General features: G+C 37.0%; 1 protein-coding gene across 1 annotated transcript in view; it reads left to right on the forward strand.

The window, feature by feature from the left end:
• Positions 1-18676, forward strand: part of Fbn2 (fibrillin 2) — a 217949-nt gene that overhangs the window by 90783 nt on the left and 108490 nt on the right. The window contains exon 8 of the mRNA XM_026415046.2: positions 11954-12079. Coding sequence (XP_026270831.1) covers positions 11954-12079 — 126 coding nt within the window. The remainder of the gene's footprint in view (positions 1-11953; positions 12080-18676) is intronic.

Genomic DNA, 18676 nt, shown 5'->3' on the forward strand with positions numbered 1-18676 from the left:
ATAAAATAACAAGTGTTCTTAAATTAATTTTCTTATTGAATTATTCCAAAATACATTTAAAAATCCTCAAGGTTTTATGTTTATACCTTAATGTTCTGGTGCTTAATGAGAAAAATGGGAATAAAAAGTACTAAATTCTTGCAACTTTGCCAAGTTCAAATGGTTATAGTAAGTTTAACTTTGGAATTTCCTGACTTTCATGTTGCTGAAATTTTAGGTTTTACCCAACATTAAGGGAGACTTTCAATTTACTTTTTCTGGATTTATTTAAAAATTTTAAGACAATTATGATAGGCAGGGAGGACTGGGGGAAAGACTTTGAAAGACGCGGTTTTAACAGCTTCACTCAGTTGTTAGAAGTATCCTCCTACAAAAGCTTAGCATCAACCATGTTGTCTTCAGAATTTTAGAATTTGTAAATAATTTAGTCTTGCTTGTCTTGACAGTCTGTGTTCTAAGTTTAAAGTTTGTCTTCATGTATCCTAAGTTTGGATTAACAAAGGGTACCAGCATGTTCCCACCCTGAGTAAAACACATAGATGGGTCTGGGGTGCAGGAAGGCACACAGAAAGAAAAACCGCATAGTGGCTATACTTCCCTCAAAATATCATTTTGGGATGTAGACCGAAAATGGAAGCGCATTTTACTCGGCCATGTTATCAGTAAATTTTATGCTTTTATGTATTTTGAAGTAGAAATAGCTTTGACGCTGTTGTAATGTTAAAAAGCACTGTGATGGAGCTGCCTCTTGCCACCATTGCTTCATGCCTGAGTTACTCCAAATTAGTGTTTAGAAAGATACAGTATTGATTTCAGGCCCAAAGGGAACCATTCATTACCTTACTACAGTAGTAACACTTTTAAAAATGGAATTATTCAGCCTAAGTAGACAAAGCCTCTTAATTAAAAATTCCTTCAGTGTCCATTAATGTTAACACAGAGAGATTATTTTAAATGTTACTTCCCTAGACAGATACTAATAGGAAAGAGGAGCCAAGAAATAATATGTAATCATACTATAGTAAAACGCTGAAATGACACCAAAATATTGATATAACATGACAGACCCCAGGCTCCCATCCTCTAAATAATCTCCTAAAATATGTTCTTCCCTTTCCATTGTCCCTTTGCGTGACTGCTCTCACTCTGCCTGTTCACATCAAAATGTGACATTGATGATAGTTTTTTACTTCTTTCATTCTTCTGATTTACCTTAGAGCCCACTGTAATCTAGGGAATATGCTCACAGTCAAATGAAACTTGACTTTCCTCAGAATCACTAGGAAGTACTATTTTAGTCAGTTTTTAAGTGCTGTGACCAAAAGACCTGACAAGAAAAAAATTCAGCTGGAAAAGTTTATTTGGGGCTCACAGTTTCAGAGGTCTCAGTTCATAAACAGTCGGCTCCATTGCCCTGTGACTGAGATGAGGCAGAACATCAATCACAGCAGAAGAGTGTGTTAAAGGAACACAGCTCACCGCATCATACCAGGAAGCAGAGAGAGAGAGAGAGAAACTGCAGACCAGCAACAAAAAATATACCCCAAAGACCCACCTCATCCAGCAACACCCTACCTACCTATAGTTACCACCCAGTTAATCCCGCTCAGTGGATTAATGCACTAATTAGGTTATAACTTATAACTCAATCATTTCACCTCTAAACTTTCTTTATTTAAAAACATCCCCTTTTTTTTTTAACCTTTATTTTATTTATTTATTTTTATGTGCTACTGAGGATCAAACCCAGTGCCTCAGACATGCTAGGCAAGTGCTCTACCACTGAGCCACAACTCTGGTCCCCTAAACTTTCTTGCATTGTCTCATACATGAGACACCTCACACCAAGACTGTAACAAGTAACTTTCTCGTACCTAATTTTGCCTAACATCCCTGAAGAGTCTGTCATCCATGTGCAGTTGGCTTCCCAACATGGAAGACCTGCCTTTGTATGCATCCACTTGCCAGGCAGTTATACTGTAAACACCCCATGGTTATCTCAGCAGGCACAGGCTCAGTTCCTGGTTCTACTGCACTCACCCCGTGGGTAATTTACCATCATTCTCATGATCTCCAGTGCAGGGAATGGCACCATTAATTCTTTTGCCCAACTCATAAACCTAGGTCCAGCTCAACACTTTTATCACCAAAATGTTTGAATGGATTCTACTTCCTAAATCTGTTTTGAATTCATTGACTTCTCTGCCTTTATCATTATTGTCTCTCTTTTGCATGACTAAGATAGGCTTTCTTTAGGGTCGCCTACATCTTTCTCTGCAACCGCTTCTCCACAAGGCAACCACTGTGCTCTTTCTAGGTTGTAAGTTTGGTCATGCCACTCCTGTTTGGATCCCCTTTTCTCAGGATAAAGATCCTACATGATTCATTCTCGGCTTCCCTTTCTAACCTCACTTCTTTCCACTCACTTTTTCCACACAGTAACACTTACTTAGTTCATCAGCTAGAGAACTCTTGCCTTGCCTTGGTGCCGCCTCTTTCCTTTGCCTGGAAATCACTATTCCATTTCATTTTCCTGGCTCGTTGTAAGCCTGTTTATCTGTTTCAGTTTAACTGTCACTTTGCCTTGGAAGTCTTTCCTGGCCCTCTTCCCTTCCTTCCCCCTGCACCCTGCACTGTTCCTGCTGTGGCTCTCTCACTCCATATTGTCATCAGGTACAGTCGTGGAGGCTAGCCACCACTGCCAGCTTCTGGGGAAAGAGGGCAGCTCCGCTTGCTGCCTTGCAATCTTATTTCTGGACCAAGAAAATTTTTTTCTTGTATTTTGAAATTAGTTGGCTCTCCCTCCTCCCATTAAAAAAAATATTTAGTTTTTAGTTGTAGTTGGACACAATACCTTTATTTATTTATTTTTATGTGGTGCTGAGGATGGAACCCAGGGCCTTGCACCCGCTAGGCCAGCGCTCTACCGCTGAGCCACAACCCCAGCCCCTCCCCTCCCATTTAAAAAAAAAATTGATTCAGTTGATGAAGATTTATATTTTTTCCTTATGATGCTAGAGATAGAACCCAGGACCTTGTGCATGTGAGGCAAGTACTCTACCACTGAGCTACAGCCCCAACTCTCTTGTTCATGTAATCTGTCAGTGCTGTGTGTTTGGAACAGAATGGGAATAGTAAAGCATCTTGATTGAAACTCAAAATCTGCATTTTTAATACCTGTCCAGGTGATTCTTTAACACATTAAGGTTTTGTAACATCTGTTCTATTTTTTACTCTATTGGAAAGACTGAAGATATCTGATATGAACTTACACAGCTCAAATTTCCTCTATTGCTATGTCTTCATTTCCCCTTTTTCCTATATTTGATGAATATCTTCCAATTTTTTCAGAGATACCTGCTCTAGCTCTTTGCTTAATCCCATCATCTCTCTGTGCATCTTTGAAATTTGCCATTATTAGTTCATAGCTTGTGTCTCTTCCTCTTTACCTGTAGCCAAGGTCATCCTTGGACACGTCAGCACAAATCCTCTTCTCCATGTCTTTAATCATCTCTCATTATATTATTATTCTCTGACTCTCTTCACTGTAAAAGTTTCCTAAAAACCTATTCTGTACCAGTCTTCTCAAGTTCCTCAAGATGTACTGATTTTTCTTTCTTAACATAGCCTTTGTTTTCTAGAATCTCTGATGGCATTTTCTCTTAGAGAATACCCTATTTCTTCTTAAATATATTTCCTTAGCATATTAGTTTCCTATTGCTGCCTGAACTTGTTACCACAAATTTAATGACTAAAAATGACACAGACTTGTGCTCTTCTAGTTCTAGAAGTCTGAAGTCAGACATGGGTCTCACTGGGCTGAAATCAAGGCATCAGCAGGCCTATGTGCCTTCTGAACTTAGGAAATATACAATTTTTTTTTCTCCCAGCTTCTAGAAGCAGCTCTCATTCCTTGGCTTCTGGCCCCTTCCATCTTTGCAGCTAGCAGTGCAGCATCTACAAATCTCCCTCTGAATCTGGCACTTGTGATTACATTGGAGTTGGCAATAGGGTCATCTCCACATCTGGAGATTAGCTGAATAGCAACTGAAATCCCGTTTGATCATGTAAACTGACATATTCCCAGGTTGCAGGAATGACATCCTGGGTACTCATTATTCTGCCTGTCACTATTTGACTTCCTTAAAATTTGAATAGCTTTTCAGCAATCCTGGTGACCTCTCTTAACCCCCTCTTTGTCTTCACTTCTCTTTTCTCAAATGAATACATCCTCATAGTGATTGTTTGTAAAATTTTCTCTTCTATTGTGATCTCTGCTTCTCATCACTTTATATTCTCATCCTACTGATTTTATCCACAATGATGGTTTCAACTGTTTGTATCCATAGATGTCAGTCACCTTCCAGGGATCCACCCTAGACTTTCAGCTATTTTTAGATATTAATAACTCAAGATGTTAATAATGAAACTATGAATTTTCTGGAAAATTTTTTGACTTTTCTAATTTTACCAATATTAGCTTATAATGGAGTCTTACTGTCCCTTTCTCTTACTCTTGCTTTTGCTTTTGCTTTTGGGGTGTTCTTGTATCATCCATTTTTCTCATACTCCTTCCTATCCTCATTAACCAAGACCTTAGATGATGTCATTGCCTCTCCTGTCCCCTGTTCTTAACTCAGCCCTGTTTTCCTTTATCACCATTGACTGATGTCTTTGCCAGAAGTAGAATTATTACTTCTCTTTATTTAAGCCAAATTATTTGAGAAATTACACCTTTAAAAGCTAGTTATCATCAATAAGCTAAATTTTCCATGTTTATTTAAATTTTGTCTGATTCCACATTTAAAAAAAATACATATTATAGAATAGCAGATAAAGCTCATATTATCAATTAAAACTGAAGGTAAAACAGTGTCCTTCCAACTTACAGTGTCCTTCCAATTTTATGTATATGCATATTGTACTGGAAAAACATGCACACAAAGATTCTAAGGATCGTATTTGTCCCCCTTCCCACAGATAAATGTATATAAGGAAAAAATTGTATGCTAATTAGTCAGCTAGACTAAGGAAGTTAATATATCAGATTTCTTGGTTGCAATAACAATGTAATCAGTAAGATCTTTAATGATTAATGGTTCAGAGAACCTGAATTCAGTTTAAAAAGTCACAGCTTGGAGGGCCGGGCTTCCTGAATGTAAATAAAAGTCTCATTAGAGCTTGACCTAGCCACACAAGAATTTAACTGGTAAAATACATTTTTAAAAAGTTTTTAAAATACATTATTTAAAATATCTGGAAATTAAAAGAAATGCATCTCCATGTAAAAAAAAATATTATATGTCATTGTCAGTTGTCAAATCTGGCTCCATAAAAAAGGATTTACCCTTCATTATCAGTTGAAATCCATGCCAGGAATGCAAAATTGGCTCAGCATCTGTAACTCAATCAATATAATATGTAGGTAAGAATAAAGAGCAAAAGCCAGAATCATGTCAATAAATGCAGGAAACCATGTGAAACAAATGTCATCCTTTAATAGTTAAAATGATCCAAAAATTAGGAAGAGAAAGGAACTTCCCCACCTTGATAAAGAGCAACTATGAAAAACTACAGCTAACATCATACTTCATAGCAAAAGAATTAATAGTGTCTCTAAGATCAGAAACAAAACAAGATGTCTATCCACGCCCTACGATTCAGCATTGGGCTAGAGGTTCCAGTTAGGTAAGAGAAGGGAGTACATTTTATCCAGACTGGAAAGGAAGAAGTGAACCTAAAGAGTCTCCCCTTATCTTCAAGACATATACTCCAAGCCTGCAGTGAAAGCATGAAACCATAGTTAATAATTGTGATAGAATCCAATTTATAAATTAGGCATAGCTATTAGGTGCACTACTCATTCACTTGGGGCCATTAAGTAAAATAGGGGCTACTTAAACACAGGGCTAATAAATGATTAACAGATCAGTACCGTATACAGCATGGATATGCTGATCAAAGGTATGATTCACATCCCAAGTGGGGTGCAAGATTTCCTCGTGCTACTGAGAATGGCAAACACTTCAAAACTTATTAATGACTTATTTCTGGAATTCTCCATTTTACATTTTTGGGATTTTTTTTTATTGAGCATGGGTTACTAAAACCACAGAAGGCATAAACCCAGATAAAAGGGGACTACTATATCTCTATTTACAGATGACATACAGTTAGTGGATAAAATATCAACTGAAGTGAACAGACTATAAAATGGTATTAGAACCAATAAGTGAGTTTAACAAGGCTGCACTTCAAGATCAGTATACAAAATGAATTTTACTTTGTATGCACCAAGTGAACATTTTGAAAATGAAATTAAGAATTTAATTTATAAGAATTTCATTTAAAGAACAAAGAATAAATAAGCACTTTAAAGAAAAAAGTGCTTAAAATAAATTTTAACACTAATTAAAAGATTGGTACGCTGAAAGCTAGAAATATTGCTAAAAGAAATTAAAGAAGGTCTATTAGAAGGAAAAATAGCCTATCTTTATAGATGGGAAGTCATAATATTGTTAAGATGACAGTTTTATCCATATTGATCTTTAGATGCAACACAGTTCCTGTCAAACTCCCAGATTTCATTTTCACAAAGATTGTAAACCTAGTTCTACAGCTCATATACAAATAAAACATAATTTAAGGACATGAATAAGGAGCTCTTAAAAGACCAAATAACTGAAAAATAAAGTGGGAAAAGGAAATGAGTGGATACTTCTCTCCAAAGACTCTACAGAAGGCTAATAGTTGTGCTACATATCATTAGTCATGAGGAAGATGAAAACCAAAGAACAATGTGGTACCACTTTCACGCTCAACTAAAATTAAAAAAAAAGAAAAGAGAGCAAATATAATAAGGAATGTTCTTTTGGACCCTCATACATTCATTGCTGGTGGAAATAAAACAGTACAGCTAATTTGAAAATAGTTTGCCAGTTCCTCAACAAGCTAAACAGACTGACTATATGACTCAAAAGTTCCACGCTAGGTGTACAACCTGATAGAGATAAGCATAAGACAACACAGAACTAGTACTTGAAAGTTCATGGTGACTGTTTATAATAGCTAAAAATGGAAATACTTAAGTATTCATCAAATGACAAAGGATAAATAAACTGTAGTAAATCCATACAGCAAAATATTATTCACTAGTGAAAGGATTGAAGTACTTATCACACTGTATCATGGATGAACCTTGCAAACATGCTAAATGGAAGCACCCAGTCACAAAAGACTGCCTGTGTTATGATATCATAGATGGGAAATGCACAGAATTGACAAATGTACAGCATCAAACTTGGAGGAGGATAAGAAGAGTGATTACTAATGGGGTAAAATTTCTTTTGGAGTGATGAAAAATGTTCCAAAATTATGTTATAGCGATGATTGTACAATCCTGTGAGTATATTAAAAAACTGAATTGTGCACTTCAAGTCAGTGAATTATATAGTATACACATTTTATCCCAATAAAGTTCTTTACAGATATACAACAAAATTCTGAAGGTACATCATACGTTCAGATCTGAAAAGGGCAAATCAAACCTCACTGTTCCATATAACTTACCGTATCATATGGATATTGCCTGTTGTCCGTAGAAAAGCTTAAAATAGCAATTTATTGCATTCAGCACTTTATTCATGAATTTTCCTAATGTCAAAACAGCAAATATGTTATTAAGTATAAATTCAATATATAACAGATATATTACTTCTTACTACACACACTACGTGTGACGTGAACCTGTTAGAATTAATAGCATCTCTAGAGTAGTGTTGTTAGAATTGAGTGACATCTGATATCACACTACTACCAAATTACTTGTTATATCCTGCTTAGAGTAAGATTTGCAATCATTGTAAATGTTGGTTGACAAATATGAGGTTATGTGGTTTGGCAGTCAGAAATCCGTCAGATGGTTTTGTTCAGATCTAGCTTTCTTTTTCTAAAAACCTGTGTTTCGATTCTTCAGATCTCCAGACGCTTCACAGCCCCTCTGTGCCTTCACCCTTCCATGGCACACCTGGCGACCCTCTCCTTTTCACAGTGCTCTTCCTTGTCTCCATTCGTATGCTCTTCCCTGCACATTTCTTTCCTTCCCAGTCTCCAATGCCCTATTTTCTTCCTGTGATTTTCCTTAAATATTGATGGTCCTCATGGCCTCTTCTTAAATTCAGCTATCTTCTTGGAAATCTCATCGATTACTGCAATATCAAATGCGATCCCTATACTCCGTGATAAACCACACAAGTACATCTTTAGAATTTACCTCTTTGCTGAGTTCATACCCAGGTGTTTGACTGTACAGATTAGATTTTTGCCTGTTTCTCTCAAACATTTCAAGTTCAAAAATGTCCAACTCAGTTTAACATCAACATTGGATTTTTCCTCCATGTCCCATTCTCTGTTCATAGCACTACATCAGGTACTTTGTTGAACAAGCTACATGTCTGAGTCCAGTGACAAAGTCCTGTTGATTTCTCTAATGATCTTTTCAATGTGTTCTCTTCCTTATTGTAAAGCTTAACTTCAGGTCTCAGCATTTATCCCTAAACTGTCATCATTCTATTAAACACAGAGATTGTCTTCTTATGATATCGATTTGCTTATGTAATAATTTGTTCATTTAAAGTTCCTTCCAAGCCAGCATCCATCTCTTCAGAATATAAGCCACAGTCCTTGGAATGGCTCTTCAGGATTTGGCAAATGCTTAAGAAGCTATGCTTATTGTCCATCATTTTCCACCATTCTGTACTTCCTGTTATTCAATTCTGCCATATTTTCAGAATCACTGCTCTCCAGTCACTGTTTTTTGTTATAATTTACTTGTCTAAAGCTAACTACTTTCCACTTGCCACAGTACTTGGTCCATGTCTCTGGGACCCTGACAATCAGTACATTCTCCTGGCTGAGGAATCATTCAGAAATTGGCATGTGTCCCAGTACAAGACATTGGGACAAAAAGGAAGATTTGCTGGGGACTTCTGGGAGAAAGTTTTCTTCCTCTTAGGAGAGAGCCACTAGAAAGACAACCTCTCCTCCTCTAAAATGTGCCAGTCTCAGGTCCAGCCTAACCTACTATGGCCATTTTGTCTCCATTGAGAAAAGCAGCCTAAAGATAAAGTCAGAACATAGCAGGGTACTACTGAGGATTTTTCAGAGAAACTGAGCAGGACCCATTGGCTTAAACCAGTCCTGAAATGCATGCTGCTTCTGGACTTCCAGATGTGAAAACTATCTAAATTTCTGGTTTATGTCAGCTTAGATCCATTTTTTCTGATATTTGCAGACCAAAGTTCCAAACCAATGAAATTTCAGACAAGTTCCAGAGGAAGTGAATGGAAACACATTAGGTGTACAGAACACAGATAACAACCGATTGCAGCATTAAGACTTCACTGAACTTTTCCCACGAATACCCTTGTCATCATTAGGCACACTTGTTTATACCTAGGCAATATGTGCTTCATATTTGTGAAGATAGTGGTTCCAAATCTGATTATGACATGTGCTCTTGAAGAACTAATATACAAATGAGCTAAGTGCTCACATCCTTCTGAACAGAAGTGTTAATGCTAAATTTAAATTGATGGACAAATACTGGGCATAACTTCATTGAGGTATAGGGGATTTGATCAGGTTTTTAGAGCACCTACCTTTTTAATTCTTAAAATTTGGGGGGCATCTAGCCCAAAAATAATTGAAAAGCATCCATATTTTCTATATAGGATTCTGACATTCTTTTCTGAGAACCTTTTAAGGTTCCTACTTCATTGTGAGGAGAATCATGAAAAACACAGAGATTTTTTACAATAAAATATTTAACAGCAAGACTACAAATTTAATATCACTTCATGTGTTGTTCTATGAACCAGGTATTTTTCCCAGAAATGGAAACTGTCAAATGTCTTTCCATTTTCTCCTCTTCTTGTTGTCAGGGAGGATATTTAAGATAGATTAGTGCACAAAGAAATTCTTTATTCTGAAAAGAAAGGTCTGGAAATCATAGTTAACATATAAACAAAGGACTTGTGTTCTCCTAATTTTTAAGAATTTACCTCAATCAGCCATACACAGTGTCTCACACCTGAAATACCAGCAGCTTGGGAGAGTGAGGCAGGAGGATCAGAAGTTCAGAGCCAGCCTCAGTAACTGAGCAAGGCCTTAAGCAATTAAGTGAGACCCTGTCTCTAAATAAAATATTTTTAAAAAGAGCTGGAGATGTGGCTCAAGGGTTGCATGCCCCTGGTTCAAAAAAAAAAAAAATTATCAATCCTGGAGGCTTAAGAGACTAAAAAGGCAAATTTTGGTCCTTCACTTTTGTGGGACTTGCTGTTTTGTGCTATTTTCTTTTTTTGGCCTTCCTTATCCCCAGGTGATTGATGTGCTTATTTGGTGACTACAGTATAGTTGTTCTAGTGTCATTGCTGCTGGATCCATGTTCAGTTGCATTAAACTCTGCTACACTGAGACAGCAGCACAGGATGCAGTAGGTCCTAATTTCACACACATGGTTTCATTTTGTTGGATTAAGTCTGATGGTAACTTTTTCACCACATTATATATTTGCTTCTCATGTAGTCAATTCATGTTAGAATTCTGATCTCTCTTGAGGCATTGATTTTGATTTGTACCTCTCTGCCTTCAGCAGCTAACTGTTAAGCCTCAAATGAAGATATTATTTCAGAGAATGTCTGAACCTGGTAAAATTTTTAAAAGAATATGCCAAGAAGACACATGCACGTAGTTAATTCACAGCTTGTAGGCAAGAGTGACTTGTGAGTATAAATAGGGGAAAAAAATGAATAGAGGGATGTAAGAATGGCATTGCCAAACCCCCCACAACTCTATGTTGTTTAATCATAGAGTTTAAATTTCTTTCCTTGCATTTACAATAAAAATGTAATTATTTTTCCTGCCTTTTAAGTTTATACATTCTCAATGAAAATACAACTGAAAGGGAAAAAAATGAAAAGAAACTTGGAGTTTTAAGTAATTATCTATGTTTATGGCTTTTATAATTGTTCCTTCTATTCATTGGTCTTTGCTACCTCTGTTTCTTAAAAAAGACTGCCAACAATCCAGCAGCCCTGGCTGGATTTTCCTCACAATGGCTCATTTCCTTTTAAAATGTATTAGCAATTAGCTCCCAGTGTACCTAATTGCAGCTTTGTTTGACTTTCCACCTCCCTCTGCTCACTGGATTAGAAGAGAAGTACATTAAAGCTTATATAAATGGTCAGGTTTTCTCCTTTAGGGAAAATTTAAAAGAAAGCAGACCTTTCATTAATGTGAAAGGAAATAGACTATTCCGAACACTGAGTAAGCTAAATGGATAAGTGCAGGGAGGTACAATAGGAAAACTGGACCCTTCCCAGAGCCTCCCAAGTTTTCCCCTTGCCATGTTCCTGTATTACTTTAGATTGAAGTTATTCCCAGAATGTCAGATATACCCCTATTCAAATTGAAGTACATATCCCAAAGCCAAATAGGAAAAAAAAAAATCGGCTACTCTCTATTGGTTCAAATAATGAGTGTGAACATCAGCTATAAATTTTCAAATGTAATTATTCCATATTTTAAAATGTAATTGTGTATGCGTTTTTCAAAGGGCTCTAGTAGGATAATTCCCTAGTTGACATAGAATAGAAATGAAAACATTGACATCTTTACTTATTTCCAATTTAAATTGCATTTGGGGGGAGAAAAAGGATATAGAGTTTTGCTTTAGTTGGCCTTGTTTTACTGCCATGGGAGTTGACTTTCATCTGAGTTCCCATAGATATCTGTGAGAAATTCTTTAAGGCCTGAAATAAGAGTATCTTCAGGGTTATGTGATATGACCTAATCACCCATGAGTGCTCTCATACTCTTTTTTCTTTCTTTTAAAAAAAATCCCTTATTTCATGAAGCCCTTTCTCAATTATCTTCTCCTTCTTCCCTTGATTAGACATTGATGAGTGCAGCGTCATTCCTGGGATATGTGAAACTGGTGAATGTTCCAACACCGTGGGAAGCTACTTTTGTGTTTGTCCACGTGGATACGTAACATCAACAGATGGCTCTCGGTGCATCGGTAAGCCTGGAATTTTGAAGGCACAATACACTGCTCCTTTATAATGACAGAACAGCTCAAACAGGTGTGCCCATGGCAAGATATCAACCCATTGAGGAAATGGCTGAAAGAGCTGTTTAAAGTAAACGGTACCACTATTGAAGGACTGATAGACCAGGTACTCTTTGCAAAGACTTTTCAGTTTTAGAAGGGTTTGGGTTGTCAAAATCATTTGGGGAATAAAGACAGACTTCCTCAAGTCATTGCTGTTTCCCAGTATTACAGACACAAAAGCATGAGAAACATTTTCAAAATCTGCTTTGGGAGACAGAATATAGTAATTAAAGGTTCTTTTGTTGGTATGAATCATGAATACAGTCAACATCTATTTACTTAGAGCTTGTTTATTCTAGTAAAAATAGTGATTATAAAAAAAGAAATTGACACCTCTAATTTTGTGTTTTAAGCATATTCAGATTAAAGCCAAATACATTTGTCTGCTCTCCTTTGTTCAGAAAAATCAAACAGTACTTCTTAGCCATTCATCATTGAGCAAGCCTTAGACTTCTGTGTTTTTCTTCTTTTTGTATTGGTAAATTGAACTGGGAGGCACTTACCACTGAACTAAGAGGCACTTAACCACTGAGTACCACATCCCCAACCCCTTTTTCTTTTTTTTTTTTTTTTTAATTTGAGACAGGGTCTTGGTAGGTTGCTTGGGACTTCGCCAAGTTGCTGAGGCCGGTTTTGAACTTGTGATCCCCCGTCTCAGCTTCCTGAGTCACTGGGATTTACAGGCATGAGCCACAGCATCTGCCTACACTTCGTCTTATTGTGAGCACAGAGACTGAAAGTCCTTTGGTGATCATGGCACAGTGAGCTGCTGCTCTCCCATTTCTCTTCCTGAGCATTCAGACTAGTCAATTATAATTTTAGGCTGAGAGTAGTTAGAAAGAGAAGAAGAGAAATGCACAGTTCTCTTTAGAGGACCTGAAGATTCACATAGTGGAGAAATTAGAGAATTTATTTAGTACCCAAAGAATGGACTTGCTTGGTCCACTAGAAGACCTGTGCCACCAATACAAGGACTATGACCTGAATTGGCTCAATAAAATGTACTGATATGCCAGGCATTATGCTGGGGATGACCATCCAACAATGAACACGAGAGATGTAGGTGGGGCCTTCAGAATACCATACTGTCATCATAAGTAATAGTGGACGAGTAGCAATGGCAGTAATAAAGGAAACAACAGTAGTGATAGTAAAAATAACAGCTATCGTTTATAAAAACCGTGTATGTATCAGACACTGGATATCTTCATTCTTTCATTATCTCAGAGCTCTGTGTCCTCAGGAAAGCTACTGATCTCTTTCTCTTGGAGTTTCTCCTAATTGAGTGTTCAATAAGATATTCCACATTATTATTAAGAGGAGGAAGAAAAGAATATGTCTACATTAGACCCAAGATATTCTGAAATTTTTTTATACAATATCAGTTGTTTGTCTCACAAAGTTATGATAAAACTTCTTTTTTCTCTTGCCTCTGTAAAGTCCTGAGTTCACCTAGACATTCACAATCCTTCATAACCAAGCCCAGCCTCAGGACTCATTTCTACACTTGGGACCTCACACTCCCATCTCTCATACTGCACAGGCCCATACCTCCATGCCTTTTCCCACAATGCCCCTTCTGCCTGAAGCATCATGGTTCTCTCCTTCTATGCTCATTAAAATCCAACTCATTCTTTAAATCTCCAGTTGGTATAACTTTTTTTTATATAGATATTCCTACCTAATCCAGATTTTCTTCTTAGGCAAAATTAGCCAGGCCCTGCCATGATGTTTTTGACCCCTCTCATTTCAGGACATTTTGTAGCATCACACACACTTGTGTTTTTCTCACTGGCCAGACTGAGACCATTGTAACCTGCCTCACACAGCTTAGTGCATTCTGGGCCTCATGTCACATCTTGAATGAATTTTGTTCTCAGTACATTTTTTTCTGAATGAATAGGAAAACCAACAAATGAATGGATTAGATGATATTGAATGCAGGACCTCCCTGTTTATTAGTAACTGCTTGCATCATTTGGCATCCAGTTGGACATGACAGTGTGGCACTGAGTTATGGTCCTGTTTGCTCAGAAGGCAGCACCTGGCTGGAGCTTCAGAAACTGAGTCCTGAACTAGTCAGAGTCTCATTCATCTCATGTCAACATCATACTATTAGGAACAGAGTTAAATCCCTGAGAATGACTAAAAATCTAGAAAGCCAATGTTGAAATTAAGCAGCTTCAATGTTTTTGGAATAACTATGTTACACTTGGAATAAGTATATTTTCCATGTGTGAGGAAAAACATAAATACCACGTTTTAATGTGTAAAAGATTTTTGCCTTTGATTCTCAAAATTTTGAGTCTGTTTTCTTAGATGGAATTATTTATGATTGAGTTATATGTTATAGATATTTCCAGAGGATTTATTTTGTAACTATATATTGTACATGGTACACATAATGAGGTTTTTTTAAAGTATGAAACTACCTTCTATCTGCAGCTGTATTAGTGAATGAGATTAGTGAATGCTGAATATGCCCTAATTTATTATACTATTTAGTACAAATATCCTGAGTCCACAGTACATTGCAAAGCATCAATAAGTTAGCCCTGTTTCTTTCAAATGTGGAAAAACAGCTTTACATGATAAAAAAGTTTTATACATTTTAATTTTAAAATAGGATAATTTTCCCATTTTATTATATGCTGAGTACAAAAGACAAATTCCTGATTTAATTTTATCTAATGTGTGCATCAAGTTGGTAAATATCCAGGAAAGAGCAATTTTTAACATAGAATACTAACATATGCCAGTTCTAAAAGGACTTGAAGCATAACTAATATTCTTTTCCTTATAAGCATTTTAATAACATTACTTAATGAGTCTCTGTCATTTTGGAATTCACTGTAGTTGGCATTATTAACACCTAATTTCCACATTGTAATATAGGCAGAGAAGAATGAATGACAGCCAGCAGTAAGTAAATAATGAATTGACAAGAAGCAGTGAGCAAACTAGCAAGCAGGATAATGTCCCTGCTGCTCTCGTGCACACAGAGCTATCACTGACCCTCAGCAAGGGGACTGCAGGGTGCCAGTCAGCAGCAAGTTCAGAAAATGAGATCAAGCATTTAGAAATTCTTGCATGACGTTGCCACCACATCCTAAGGCACTTCTTTTGACTTTTACAAAAGTTTTAGAGCACAACATCACCTTGGAGTGTTCTTGAGAAAACAAAATCTAAAAAACATCATGTGTGGTTTAGTCAACTTTTTTGCTGCTGTGACTAAAAAATGTGACAAGAACAATTTTAGAGAAAGAAAAGTTTATTTAGGGACCTCACAGTTTTAGAGGTCTCAGTCCATAGACAGCCAGCACTATCCCTAAGGGGTTGAGGTGAGGTAAAATATCACAGTGGAAGTGTGGGCAGAGGAAAGCAGGTCAGGACATGGCCACCAAGAAGCAGAGGGTGGGGAGGAGGAGGAGGAGGAGGAGGAGGAAGAGGAGGAGGAGGAGGAGAGAGAGAGAGAGAGAGAGAGAGAGACTTCCCTCACCAGTAACAAAATATATACCTCGAAGGCCCCATCTCCTCTAACCACACCCTACCTGCTTTCAGTTACCACCCAGTTAATTCTTATCAGGGAAATTAATTCATTGATTGGGTTAAGGGTCTTATAACCCAATTATTTCACCTCTAAACATTGCATTGCCTCACATGAGCTTTGGGAGGATATCTCACATCTAAACCATAACAGTGTGAAAAAGCATATACCTAAGATCAAGTCTGAAGCAGTTTTTTATTAATTGCTGAATGATTTTAAATAATATCTGTCAAAACAAAACCCAGGCACAGTGGCACATGCAGCTTGGGAGGCTAAGGCAAGAGGATCAAAGTTTGAGGCCAGCCTCAACTACTTATTGAGACCCTAAACAACTTTTGTTAAGACTCTCTCCCAAAATAAAAATATATAAAGGGTGCCAGGGGACCAGAGATGTAGCTTAGTGGTAAAATGCCCTTGGGTTCAAGCCCCAGTACCAAATAAATAAATATAAAAAATAAAATGGTTATTATAGTTGAAATTCTTGAGGAGATGAGCACTGACACAGATCTTGAAAGCAATGAGTAGGAGCTAGACAAAAGAAGGATTAAGGGTGAGTCAAGCAAAGGAGAATGGTGTGAGGTAGATTAGAGATGCTGTGGGCTGGGGAGATAGCGCAGGGAGTCTGGGAAAGGGAAGTAAGAGAGGGATGATTGAGATTAAATTCTTCTGCCAAGGGTATTGACTGGCACGTGAAGGGATCTAGGTTGATCCTGGGAACAGTGAGAGCTCATGATGATTTTTGAGAAGAACAGAGGTGAAAATCATGAGGGCCTGATGTGCCCTTAGGAAGCAGAGTGACAGGGGGACTGTTTTCAAGATAAAAGGAGAAAGATCATCATATTGGGTCATCGAATGAAAGCAGGATGTGATTTTAAAATCAATTCATAAGATTATATGGCTGAGGCAAGAGGATCATGAGTTCCAAGCCAGCCTCAGCAATGGTGAGGCGCTAAGCAACTCAGTGAGACCCTGTCTCTAAAAAAAATACGAAATAGGGCTGGGGATGTGGCTCAGTGGTCAAGTACCCCTGAGTTCAATCCTCGCTATTTGCCTCCCCCCCCCAAAAGATTATATAAATCAAGGATAGTTTATATAGTAAGCATTACTCTGTGCAACCCCGGAGTGTTGATTATATTATATTCATGTGTACATCTGCAATGAACACTTGAAGGAGAACCCAAAATACCGAAAATGTCTTGACTAAAAGCTAAAAGGACAAAGATGAAATAATGTGCTGGACAGTATTCTAGTTTTAATTTTCTAGCTGAATTTTTTCTTTCTTTCCTTTTTATTTTAATTTTATTTATTTATAGTTGTAGATGGACACAATACCTTTATTTTATTTATTTATTTTTATGTGGTGCTGAGGATCAAACCCAGTGCCTCATACATGGCAGGCAGAGCTCTCTACCACTGAGCCACAACCCCAGCCCCTTTATGTCTTTCTAATGAGAAAAAAAATTATAGAATATTCAGGTTTATTTCAGGATACAGTCCCCCACTTTTACCAAGGTTTCATCACATTGTATAATTAAACACTAGCTCTCTTCAATCAAGTTTAGACTAAATGTCAAGTAAGGAAACACGCTCTGATAAGTGTACCATGATTTTGTTTCAAAGTAGAGTTATATTTTAATCAGAGGAGATGAATTGCTTCCTGTTTTCTCAGGGTGGATGTAAGAAAGACTCTTGAAAGCCTTGTTCAGGGTGTGTTGTGAGCACAACAGGAGATGAGAGGAACAGACTCGATTTCTTTACTTAGGACTTATCAGTCCTACCGATAAACATATACCCAGTGGTAGAATAATTTTTCTACAGTTTTTCATCTGCTTTTTTCTCTCTTAACTCCTTGTTTCAAAGGATAGTGGTTCTGGACAACTTTTATGTTTATCAGGTACTCATTTTTTATCCCAAATACTTTTTCCAAATGATAACATTTTTTAACTCGGTGTTGTTTTTTTACCCCCCATAAGGACCATAAAAATTCAGACACACCAAGGAAAGAACAGTAACATAGGAAAAAGCAGTGCCTTTACTGTGTTGGTTTGCTTTGAATATAGCTTTTTGGGGCCCTTAACCATAAGACACTATATTGGACTGAATCTCATCCTGTTACACTTCAACTCAAAGGATTAGAAATAGGTTGCCTGCCTGTGCTGTTATTGGATGATTCTAATTGTGGAATTTATGAAAGACATTTATGATTTTCTTTCTAATCCTCTCTTACTGGCTTCACCCTGTCACCCATGACAGTTTTCTGCAGTATATATTATAAAACTGACCTAAAGTTTCCAAACTATAGAACAATGGCTATTATATATTTTTTTAATTTAACATCAAAAATGTTTTTTAGATCCCACGTGATGGCAATTTTATACCTCAAGAAAATACATAATGGCAAAACTACTCGGTGTTTGGTAAATGTTTTAAGTGAATTTGCATTTTGTTGGTCAGAGTAGTGTACCTGTCAGTGTGAACTGTCCTGGTGCCCACATGTTGTCAAGCATCATCCACTCCCACTGCAGTATCCAGTGTAAAAACAGATTTGTGAACTCCTCCCCATATCAGTGCAGACTCCCAAAGTTGGGAGAATGGTATAGAATGGATTCCCAATGAACACTGGCTATGTTGTAATTGGCATTTTGAAATATATTACCTTATTTCCAATGTTTATTTGATCCATAAGGTGTTTAGAAGTATAGAACATTTTCTTAGTTCCAAATTGATTTCCTACTTCGTTACATCCCCTGTGGTCAGAGAAATATTCTGGTATTTGCTTATGGCTTAACAAAAAAAATTATAATAAATCATCAATATAAACTTGAAAAGGATGGGTTTCTACAACTGGTGGATGCTAGATTCTAGATATATCCATCAGATCAAACTCAGAGACCTGAAGGTGAAATCTAATTGCACACTGACCTACTAAGAAACACATTTTCACCTCATTTGAGAGC

This window comes from Urocitellus parryii, chromosome 1 (genome assembly GCF_045843805.1).
Source record: "Urocitellus parryii isolate mUroPar1 chromosome 1, mUroPar1.hap1, whole genome shotgun sequence".
Lineage (NCBI taxonomy): Eukaryota > Metazoa > Chordata > Mammalia > Rodentia > Sciuridae > Urocitellus > Urocitellus parryii.